This window comes from Megalobrama amblycephala, linkage group LG9 (assembly GCF_018812025.1).
Source record: "Megalobrama amblycephala isolate DHTTF-2021 linkage group LG9, ASM1881202v1, whole genome shotgun sequence".
NCBI lineage: Eukaryota > Metazoa > Chordata > Actinopteri > Cypriniformes > Xenocyprididae > Megalobrama > Megalobrama amblycephala.
Window position 1 is genome coordinate 30,353 of NC_063052.1, and position 12,659 is coordinate 43,011.

General features: G+C 35.4%; 1 protein-coding gene across 1 annotated transcript; it reads left to right on the forward strand.

The window, feature by feature from the left end:
• Nucleotides 1-7,010: 7,010 nt before the first annotated feature.
• csf3b (colony stimulating factor 3 (granulocyte) b) lies at nt 7,011-10,175 on the forward strand. The gene is made up of 5 exons (XM_048201009.1): nt 7,011-7,927; nt 8,126-8,274; nt 8,538-8,636; nt 8,970-9,110; nt 9,650-10,175. The coding sequence occupies exons 1-5, from the start codon at nt 7,912-7,914 to the stop codon at nt 9,815-9,817; spliced, it is 573 nt and encodes a 190-aa protein (XP_048056966.1). The 5' UTR covers nt 7,011-7,911; the 3' UTR covers nt 9,818-10,175.
• The last annotated feature ends 2,484 nt before the right edge of the window (nt 10,176-12,659 follow it).

Consider the following 12,659-nt stretch of genomic DNA (forward strand, 5'->3'; position numbering starts at 1 on the left):
ACAAACACACATATACATTGTGTACATTAAAACCAGATGTGTGACAAAACCATAACAACTAGTCTCCGTTCTACCCTTGCATCCATGAAGACCAGGTGAGGGAAAACAGGGAGAAACAGGGAAAGAAAAGTCAGGCTGATAAGAATATCTATCACCTAACATGTCACAGTTAAGAGCACATTCAGGGCTTTTCAGAGATGCCAAATGTTCGGAGGTTTCACAGTCCCCTTACATACGTATTTCCTGTCACGTGTTCAAGTGGGCATAAACTGCAATGCCCTGTCCAAAATTTTTTTTTTTTTTTTTTTTTTTTTTTTTTGCCCTGTCCAAATGCCACACTTGTGGTCTTTGCACTTGACCACTTGTCTACTTACATGACGTATTTCCTGTGCTTGACTCAGGTGGGAGTGAAGACTGAAAGTGTGTGTAGAACTTTTGATTACACGATTAGACACACTTATAGTCTTGCAAAAAATGCAAGAATTTACAGAGCTTTTTTAAAAATTATTATTTTCAATACTTTGCTATTGTAAAATAAACTTCTGAATGTCTGCTCAGTGGTCTTAAAAGAGAAAAAGAAAGAGGAAATATTGGGTCCATTCAATCCCGAGATTGCATAGAGAGAAAGGAGAATTCACCTCATCAAGGAGCTGCTATGTAAATAACAGAAGACACAAATTTAAAATTGCGGCTTTACTACTGCACAATCTTCTTTAATTCGGTCTCTTTGTATTCCTCACGTTGTTTGTCATAGTGTGGCTGTTTTGTGCTGTAACGACGTGGATCACTTGTCAGATGCATTCTGGATTTTTGCGTTCGCGTACGGTGGCTCTGATGTCAAAACATCTCTCAAAATGCGTGCCACATGCGAAAAACGCAGAAAATCACCTGATCCGAATATTTTTTTGACGGACGAAAGTTTCACAGTGTGCAAACGCGATTGACATAACGTGAGGCGAATTTATTTTTTAACGTCGAAAGTTTCGCATGCGAATTTCGGACTCAATGTGCAATGACCTTAACACTTTATATTTTACCAGTGTTGGGGAAGCTACTCTGAAACTGTAGTTTGACAAGCTACAAGCTACTCATAAATTAAAGTATTACTTTAAACTACACTAAACTAAATTTTAACTACAGTCTTTAACTACTTTAACTAAAGTTAAACTACAGTCAAGCTACCATTTTGAAAAAGTAGTTAGCTACACTACAAGTTACTAACAAAAAGTAGCTAGCTACATTGAAACTACTTTTATTTATTTATTTTTTTAAATGACATAGCTTATTACAAATAACTGAATAACTGTTAATGAAGAATGTTTAAGATGTTTGTGGTTTAAAACAAAGCAATGCACTGCAATTATGATTCAAAGCGTACCGTTTTATTTTGTAAACTTTATCAAAAAGATACAATACTCAAATGTAGCCTATATCTCACACCTGACTCTCTTTGCACGCTTTATATATAATACATTCAGAATTTTAATATAAGTTTTGTTTTTGAGCGGACCGATGACCAATTGCACTCTGCAGTTTCAGAAATGATTTCTACATATAAATGCAGGATTCATGCTCAAAATTGCTACCATAACCATAACACTGGATAAAAATATGCAAAATATGCATAAAAAAAAAATGCATGCTAAAAAAATATTAGAATTTTTGTATCAATAGTTTTGAAATTTTATTTCAATTATTTGTAAAATGACTTAAAATCTTAAATGTCTCACTATACATTGCTATTCTTATTATGGTGGAGCCACTGTTTACACATTACACCTGCACTTTACTTTTGCATCCTCACTTATTTCAGAAGCACCCTCAATGATTTGGTTCTGGAACCGGACCTGCGCTTAAACCGAACCGAAACTTAAATTGGATACACAGAAAAATGCAGGTTAAACTCACAGCACATACAGTGATATAAAGCTTTGAGATGCGAATCATGCACTTCTCGCGTGAACATTCTTATACCCGAGCAACCAATTTTATTAGATCAGCCTTTGCCGTGTGATTAGTACACTAAGCTATGTCGCGATTTTGTTTTCTTTTCAATTGACGGATGCTTTGCCAATGCAATGACTCAAAACACCGCGTTAGTGATCTTATGTTCATTAAAAAACTGGCGGGACAGATTAGACTATGGCGGGTCACCACTGTAATAAAATAGTTCGCATACATTTGACTGCAAAGCAGGACAATCAGTTTAAAAAGGCTATTATTCACCTGTATGTGCTTGAAGTCTTCGACACAGACAGTGTTTTAATCATTTGTTAATAAATTAAGGGTAACCTTTACTAATCGATTCGTGCAGTGTGAACGCACTCCTGTCCTTTACATAATCATCAGAGGATCTCTTCTCGATGAACAGGTAATGAACTGATAAAGCCGCAAGATACGTGATATAACAATAGATGGCGGTAATGCACGATTTTAGTTCGTGATCTGAAGACGCTGTGCTGCTTCAATGCATCACAGAATGCAAAACGGAATGTAGCTTGTAGCTTTTGGTCGCGCTGCACCGCTACTTGCTGGAAAATGTAGTTAACTACTGGAAAAGCTACACTGTTTTAAAAGTAGCTGAACTACATACAAGCTACTGAAAATTACATTGTAGCGCCGCTACATGTAATTAACTACTCCCCAACACTGTATTTTACAACCAAATTATTTGTAATATATAATTAATTTAACTTACAGTCGAATGTTTTCCTTGACATCTCGCGATTTCGGGGCATTCCCGAACATAATGCATGATGGGATACGCTTAGCCTCGAATAGTGTGGGTTTAGTGTGCGTTCAGGGTACTTGGGCATAAGACATGGGACAGTCTTTCACACTTCCTGTCGCGATGATACATACACACACACACACACACACACACATTCATTCATTAGTTTATTCATTATAGATTAAAAAGGTAATAGAATATGACAAGAGTTAAACTGTCAGAAAAAAAATAATCTTAATTATGTCAGATAACACTTAAGCAAAACATGATCAGGTCAAAGTGTGAATAATTTTTGTTCCCTAATTTTTTATCAATTTTACTGGTAGTCCACTGTATGAAGAATTTTGGGGTATAATATGTCACAGTTTACTTTATTTTGCTATCCTCACTTACATAAATGAACTATAGTGTCCTGAACCCACTATGAAAAATATGAAAAAATTATATCTAGTGTCTGAATAATTTTTGGTTTGAATGTATATACTTTACACAGTGCTAGGTAGATTTTAGGTAATATAATATGACTTTTTTTTTTTTTTTTTTTTTACTTTTGACCTAAATTGTCACATAGATTTTAATAAGATTTTTGTATTATATTGATCTAAAAATACAAAAAGAAATAAAATATATTTAATTCTCTACCCACAACATGAAGTGCATTAAACATTATTACATCAAGTTTAAACTGGGGTTAGTGAGTAAATGAAAAGCTAACAGTGAACTGGATCATAATGTTATATTGAAATACTTTTAAAATAAAAACAATCAAAATAAAACACTTGAACAAATGTATTATTTGTTCACCTGAATGATTTGTTGTTAAATTATTGAAATATTAACTTAAATCTCAGGGAACTTAAATATTTTAAGTTTAAAGGATGCCGTAGAACGTCTTTTTAAAAGATGTAATATAAGTCTAAGGTGTCCCCTGAATGTGTCTGTGAAGTTTCAGCTCAAAATACCCCATAGATTTTGTTTTATTCATTTTTTTAACTGCCTATTTTGGGGCATCATTAAATATGCACCGATTTAGGCTGCGGCCCCTTTAAATTCTCACGCTCCCCACCCCCGGAGCTCGCGCTTGCCTTAAAGGATTAGTCCACTTTTAAATACACTTTTCCTGATAAATTTACTCACCCCATGTCATCCAAGATGTTCATGTCTTTCTTTCGTCAGTCGAAAAGAAATTAAGGTTTTTGAGGAAAACATTCCAGGATTTTTCTCCTTACAGTGGATTTCAATGGCTACCAACAGATTGAAGGTCAAAATTACAGTTTCAGTGCAGCTTCAAGGTCTTTAACCGATACCAGATGAGTAATAAGGGTTTTATCTAGCGAATCGATCGGTCATTTTCGAAAAAAATACAACCGTTTATGCTTTATAAACAAAATATCGCCTTGAACGTACTTTCCGCTTCCGCATTCTTCATAACACTTACGCTGAATGTCCTACGCCTTCCTTTCTTTTCGACTGACGAAAGAAAGACATGAACATCTTGGATGACATGGGGGTGAGTAAATTTATCAGGAAAAGTGTATTTAAAAGTGGACTAATCCTTTAAACAGCATAAACAAAGTTCACACAGCTAATATAACCCTCAAAATGGATCTTTACAAAGTGTTCGTCATGTAGCATGTCTAATCGCGTAAGTATAGTATTTATTTGGATGTTTACATTTGATTCTGAATGAGTTTGATAGTGCTCCGTGGCTAAAGCTAACATTACACACTGTTGGAGAGATTTATAAAGAATGAAGTTGTGTTTATGAATTATACAGACTGCAAGTGTTTAATAATGAAAATAGCGACGGCTCTTGTCTCCGTGAATACAGTAAGAAACGATGGTAACTTTAACCACATTTAACAGTACATTAGCAACATGCTAATGAAACATTTAGAAAGACAGTTTACAAATATCACTAAAAATATCATGATATCATGGATCATGTCAGTTATTATTGCTCCATCTGCCATTTTTCACTATTGTTCTTGCTTGCTTACCTAGTCTGATGATTCAGCTGTGCACAGATCCAGATGTCCTGCCCTTGTGTAATGCCTTGAACATGAGCTGGCATATGCAAATATTGGGGTCGTACATATTAATGATCCCGACTGTTACGTAACAGACAGTGTTATGTTGAGATTCGCCTGTTTTCTGAGGTCTTTTAAACAAATGAGATTTACACAAGAAGGAGGAAACAATGGAGTTTGAAACTCACTGTATGTCATTTCCATGTACTGAACTCTTGTTATTTAACTTTGCCAAGATAAATTCAATTTTTAATTCTAGGGCACCTTTAAAGTTCTGTTTCGCAGCAGAAATTCTATCAGTGTGGATCAGAACATAAACCCTTGATATAACTACATGAATTAATTAGATGTATTAAATAATTCAATAGAATTAGTGTTCTTTAAAAAATATTCAGTCTTGTCCAAAACGGGTTTTAACACATAACAAGGAAAAGAGTTTTTTTAAATTCTCTTTTTTTTTCTGTTGTTGCAGCATATTCAAATTATTACATACAAACGTCAAAACCACAGGCTGTTCTTTTATTTATTGTTATTTGTTCATTTAAATCAATGTAAAATAAGAGTTTAAATATTGTGTCCATTATAAAAGGCTGTCCAATCAAGCCTTTACATGAAGTATAAGACAGAAAAGAAGATCTAGTTCAAGATGATTTGAAGTGCTTGTTCACCATAAACCTGATCTCTTTATTAACTATTAATTATTCAGTTCTTATTAACTATAAGACTTTCAGAAAGGTGAATCAATGACAAAAGCAACTGAATCAGAACACCAGATTTCTCTCATTATGAACTGAGGATTTATTATCATTATTGTTATTATTATTAAACGAAAGTCAAGTACAAACATTTAAGGCATATTTCAACAATCATAGATCTGTTTTCTTGTGTTGATACAGCATTTAAAGAAAGACGGGGGGGTATTTTAATAGTAACAAGTCCAAAAGCAGAAACATATTTTCATGTTGATTGGGTAATACTGTTTAGATAACACATTTCTTATAAACTTATTCTTAAACTGTTTGCTATTTAAACTAATACCTTCAATCCAGAGTGATCTCATTTCTGATGGAGAGCTGGAGTTCATTACGAACTGCTGAATCATTGTTTTCAGGGGTGTTGGGATGGATTTATCACTCTGTTGAATTCTCTAATTGGGCACTGCAAACTAAATGTATCAAAGACATCTCTGTAGAACAACAAATTACCAAAATTATCCATCAAATGAGGATGAATTCATTAAACTGAGAGAGTAATGTAGAAAATGTTGATATATATATATTTTTTTTTTATAAAGTTATCCATTTTTGTTTGTTTGTTTGTTTGTTTGTAATTGTTTTGACACTTTTATAAGAAATATTTCTGATCATTTGAGAAAAATTTATTCTTCATGGGAATAAACAGGCACAATTAACCTCATCATAATAATTAAATTATGTTTTATAATTAAACGTGTGCTAACAGTATTCCTCTGTTGTGTAACTGTTGAATTTCTCTCAGATTCATTCATTCATTTCAAATTCAGTAGGGTAGAATGGGGCAAAAGGCGCCTTTGATTTTATTTTCCTCTAAACCATTAGATGGCACAAAAACTTGCCGCAGCACTTTCCTAAATGTCCGCTTTCCAAAATGCACGTGAAAATTTGTCTTATCCTTGACGCGATCTCGGGCAGCAACGCAAAGTAATGATGTAATATTTGATGTTTTTTTTTTTTTTTTTTTTTTTATGTTTGTATTTTCAGACAAAGGTCTTCTTAATGATTTTCAGTTTTGTTCAAGGTAATTCAAGCAACAGTTTTTCAATAGCAAAAGAATATGTAAAAGTAGCCTATGGTATTTGGGGTAAAGAGCGCCCCTGCTGTTGGGGCAAAAGGCACAATAATTAACATGATAATGAATAGCTGTCTGACTGTTCCACATGGTTAGATTCAGATGGCAAATATCATATCAAATTGGGTATCCATCTTAGAGATAATACCCATATTTAATGAAACAATCATATTTAAAAAAAAAAAAACATTATCATTTCATAATAAAATATAATTTATTGTTACTACTGTAAATCTATATGAAATATTATGGGATCTCCTTCAATACTTTCAGAATCTTTACTTTTTTTAAAAGTATTTCTGTATTTTTAAAATATATTTTTATATTAAAATAGGCCTATTTTAATGACAGTATAATTATTGAACACAAATGAATTATTTTATTTATCAAAATAAACAGAAAATAGTACAAACTTTGCTAAAGTGATTCTTTTGAACAAGTATTGACCTAGACATTATTAAAAAAAAACATTATTTTAGCTAAAGTATTTGTATCAACACTATGTGCCTTTTACCCCCTCACCACCTCATACATTTATAAGATTTTATACAAAATTAACCACTTTTATGATTTATTTTCACACAAAATCTATTGCTCGATCAATGTTCAATACAAACCTTTTTTTTTTTTCCTGCAATCATACACTTTGAGAGTAGTGAAAAGCAAATTTTTCTTAAGGTGTGCCTTTAGCCCCATTGAACCCTATACTTCCTGAGCAATTATTCTGATTATCTCATGCGACTTCCTGTTGAGCTGACAGAGATCAGAGTCATAAAAAAATGGCGTTTCCAAACAGAATGGGAAATAATGGATTGAGCAACTATCACTCTCGTCAGTCAAACAGTGACGCTCGAGAGGAGTGGTTTAGCTATGCTTGTGGTTTCTTTCTTCCTGCAGTGACAAAACTGAAAAATTCCCAGGAGCTTGCTCGAGTAAATATCCGCGTAATTAATCCGTATTAGTGCGCTATTAAATGAGTGTGTCATATTCTACACTGTACTCATATAATTAAATGTGCCTCAAACATAAAGGACATTTTTGCTGACGAACACTTTCTTTGATTCACACGAGCAGAAATAAGTGCAAGAAAAAGAAATAAATCACTATCATCTTGTTCCCCCTTTCACTTTTCCTGCGTGACTGATGTAAATCCAAAGAACCGGAAACCTTTTCCCTTCTTTTCTGGTTTTCGCAACGCATCTCATACGGCAGGACACGCAATAATCCAGGGTAACTCATGAAAGTTTCCCTAGTTGGACAATCTCAATGGGTTTAAATAGCCTAGAAATCTGCAGTAAAATATTATATACACCTTGAACCACAATGAAGTTCTACCTCAGTAAGTAGATCTTAACCATTTTTAGAAAATATACTTAAGTATGAATAATGATTTAGAAATTAAGATAAAAACCAAACAAAAATCATATATTACAACTTCATCTGCCCTGTTTGCTGTGCACTGAATGTCTATAAGCTTGTGTTTGCGATAAAGACTGTTTTCATCACTGATGCATTAAACTCTGTTTTCTCCACGCAGTTCTTGCAGTGCACTGCTGTTTAACGCTGGTTTATGCCGCGCCGCTCCGCGATCCAAAGATGACGCACGCGGTGGAGAGCGCCATGAGTTTAGCCCAGAAGATTCTGCGCGACATTCCCGGAGCGCATGAGGCGTGCGTCACAAAGACGGTGAGCATTTTTACCTCTTTACTTTCGACATATAAACAATTCAATTAAATCAGATGTTACATTTTATGAACAAACGTCATACTAGCGCAAGTATTAATATATTGTACTTAATGTATTATACTAATAACTAATACATTTTGTCAAATTGATCTTATTTGGTCTTCCATCTGATTACACGATCCATTTCAGTTGACAACAGTGACACAGAAGGGCATTATATTCTGCTAGAACTTAATAATAATGGAGACGGTGTTTGTTTGCAGGGTTTGACCCTCTCCGGTGAAGCAAAAGACTTGGAGTATTTATTGAGTGACATCGGCATCCCTGCGCCTCCAGTGCTCAAGTCAGAGGAGCTCACCATGGTAAATACTCTCTAACGTGGCAAATTGTGTGTAAGCATGGTAAATAAATAATTGTAAAAAGCATACAATAGTGTTCAGGACAATGATTGAGATGCATGTTGCTATTGATGATTTGAGAGCCAGAGCATTTTGAAACAGATGAAGCCGTCTGTCTGTCCTGCAGGATAGAAGCTCTTCTAACTTATGGATCTATTTATGAATCAAACCTGCACATGTTAGAAGTCGAGTTTTGATCACTGGCATCAAATGTTTTGAATGAATGATTCTGAAGCTTGCGTGTAAAAACATTTTCAAAGAGGTGTTTAACAACTCTTGACTGTTTGTTTTGTCCAGGAAGTGAGTTTAAGCCGTATTGTAGAAGGTTTGGAGCTTCACCACAAACTTCTGCAGGAAATCGGAGCCGTCTTGAGCTCCACAGAAGAACTGAACCTCCTTCTTGCAGATGTCACAGATCTGTCCACTCAGCTGCATGAGGTATTCGGCGCATTTCAGTCTCTTTAACATTGCTTAAAGTCACCGTCAGTTCAAAATGGACAATTCCTGTTCTTTAATGGAATATTGCAGTGTTTATTCTAAATGATTTATCGGTGCACATCAACATCATTTTAAATTCATGTTCTTGTAATCTCGATTCAGAATAACTTCCCGACATCTTCTCTTCTCTGATGACGTTTACTGACCCGACTTCTGTTTCATGCTGACTTTAAAAACAAATAATGTCAGATTATTATATGTGGCTGAATACATACCATTTTAGAGTAATTAAATGACATTTAAATAATGCTGCTTTATTATTATGTTTTGAATGAAAAAAGAAGGTAGAAAACTTAGTTTAGGAAGATTATAGTCAAGCATCTGAAATTCACCGGTCTTTCACATTTTCTACAGTATGCAGTATTGCACACACACTTCCAGGTCAACAGAGATGTGTCCCAATTCACTGAGCAACACTCAGCATTTTCTGATACAGATATTAGTTTAGATTATTAACGCTGCTCTCTCTTCTTGCTCAGATTCAGCGGCTGGCCCAGATTCCCAGTACAGAATCCAAGAAAGCGTTTACCCTGCAGCTCGACGGCGATTATCAGGTGCGAGTGGCGGCTCATCTTTCCCTCAAGCAGCTGCGCAGCTTCACGCAGGATGTGTTTCGCAGTCTACGACACATCGCTTTGTCTAACTAGGTTGACCCACAGTGACCTAACCAGGCCTACGACACAGTGTCCACTTGAACAAACTCTGTATTTTCTGTGTGAAACTATTTTTGTAATGCACAAATTTTAATGGGTCTCCTTGCTACAGTTGAATTCAACTTTGGAATAACCCTATTGTTTTAAATGGTAATATTATTATATGACTTTTATATATTTATTTATTATAGTTAGTATTATTTTTATGATGTTATTTATATTGACAGAAGTTGTACCCTATGGGTGCGGTGTAGGTTTCTATTTAACCAGATTTTTATTTATTACTGATTAAATATTATGTTTCACCAACATGTGAATAACTATTAAAATTTTTCTGAAAAAAAAAAAAAAAGCTTTTGTTCAGATTTTGTCTTAGTAAAATATCCAAATGTTGACATATTTATGCTGTATGCCATCTTAGTGTGAATACCATACGTCAGAATGTTATGTCTATATTAATCTTAACTGTAGAGTCAGTAAATTCTGTGAACTGTTCCCTCATTTTAACCCTGTCTAAGCTGTAAAGTTAATTTCTCAAAAAAGAAACGGAGAATGACCACAATTGTTTGATGTTTGAAGTATGTTGGATCAGCATTGAAAGTTTTATGAAAGCCAACAGCACACATGGATGTGATAGTGACATTGATCTAACAGTGATTTATAATTGAAGGTCAGGCAATTTTATATCTCTGAAAAAAAAAGGTTAGTGCTCCACAATCAGTGCGACGTTTTCAAACTGACTTGCTCAAATCCAGTGGTCTAATCTTGACCATTTGCTCGAGCCCCAACACTGGTCAATTATAGCCTCCATGTGAATTCTTCTCAAAAATGTGGCAAGTTGAAATTATTAGCTTTCAAACCACGCCTGAACCCTATCTGACTTGAATGAATCAACCAGCACTGAATTCTACATAGACTCAAATGGACATGGTTAGTGGCACTTGAAGACTAGATTGAGAGACATAACTCCAACATTTGACAAGTAATTACATAATGCAATAAAGCAAAAAAGAAAAAAGTCTGGACCTGAGAATGAAGGTAGTGGATGCCCATCTGAAGGGAGTATTTCACAGAGTCTAGAACAGCTGTAAATCAATCATCACGAAGTGCAAGGAAAGAAATTTTCTGGGCGAGGTCAAGCTGGACGTGAGTCTCTGGCCCCGTTTATCTGGAAGACGCATTTTGGTCGATTAAATCACAAGTGGACGAAACTGAATACAGGTGCAAACAGGGTCTAAAACGTTTTGAGCTTGTCCACTTTCAACCACTTACAGAGTTGAAAACACATTGGACCGGACTGCAACTGACCTCATGCGTAAACATTATAAGAAGTTCTCTAGCCAGACAGAGTTTAAACTTTATCAGCTGGAGTCCCAAGTTTGGTTTTAAGATCTGTCAATTAATTTTTTTATCACTGTGAAGCTGCTTTGAAACAATCTGTATTGTGAAAAGCGCTGTATAAATGAAGATGACTTGACGACTTGAAGACGAAAAACGTACCAAGAACAATGTTCTCTCACAGTTCACACACACACACACACACACACACACACACACACACACAGCTGCTCTCGGCAAAGCGTCACAAGAGACGGCTATCTCATGTTTCAAAGTACATAACATTACAATAATAATAAACGTGAACAGCCTAGAGAGCTTGTACCTGACCGTTGCAGATTAATTTCAGTGTTGATACTGTTCACACTGGATACCCATAATTCCGAGTCCGGCTGAATCGATACGAACAGCTCCGGTTCTAACGTCACGGGTTGCCATCTCTTATTGGTTTCTGTAGTTATGGCGTGAACGCAGCATAAGCTCGTTGTTTTGATTCGGTAGGAAGCGGTTTGCTCGCGGTGCTCGTGACTGAGGTCTCGTGTAAACTCTGCGTAGCGTAAAACGCGCTGATGACGTATGATGTCTGCGCGAGGGTTTGTAAAAACACGCCGACAGGCAGGTGGGACATCGTATTATTTCATTCGGACCGAATATAAAGATTGGATGAACATTTTATGGTCCTACGCCTTCCACAGACGATATGTACTTATAAAAATACAACTTCATGTAGTTGAGAATTAACTTGACTATTAGAAACTTTATTGTAGCATCACAGTTCCAGAATTATCAGCAAGACACCTGTAAATTCTTCTGATAATGTTTAGTCACGAGGGTCAAGATTATGCGTGCCAGATTTCATGCAAATCAGACCGACAGCCTATAGGTGACCAGAGAAACGTGTTGAGAAAACTGCTTGTGGAAAAATTGCAGATAGAAGTGAAATTGGACATACACAGTGACCTCACATTTAAAGCCGTTCTAAAGCTCATGTTTACAGTCCATTAACTGGCCTTAAGTTTTGCAAAGCCAATTCCATAATGTCAAGGTAATGGTGCTCACCATGACCACGGTTCCACTTATTTCATATGGACACATCCAGCAGGCAATAAAGAAAGAAAACTACGCAGGAAAGCATCAGCATGAAACACCAAACTTTTAAGTGGCTCATTTATTTGCTTTAAAACGACTGATAAAAGCACCAGGTGGATTGAAGGTTCACGTGTATTTTGTGAACATTGCAAATGTGACATCCATCAACAAGTACACCATTTCAAATCAGGTTCTTTATGAATCACAATGTTTCCAGTAAAGGCAGATCCTCCAGTTGAGTTGGCTAACAGCTCTTCAGCATCTACTAGTTTTTGGAAAGCTTCTCATTACACCCTCATTAGTTAAGTCTATAAAACTTAATGAAGCACATTTCAGAACAATGCTGAACATCAACATAACCCACGTACGTGTGGAAAAAGGGGAAGAGACATCCAGCAGGTTAACCCAC

Coding starts and splice junctions, on each gene's coding strand:
- csf3b (XM_048201009.1), top strand. Junction 8,637..8,969: donor AGTCAGAGGAGCTCACCATG/GTAAATACTCTC, acceptor TGTTTTGTCCAG/GAAGTGAGTTTAAGCCGTAT. Junction 9,111..9,649: donor TGTCCACTCAGCTGCATGAG/GTATTCGGCGCA, acceptor CTTCTTGCTCAG/ATTCAGCGGCTGGCCCAGAT.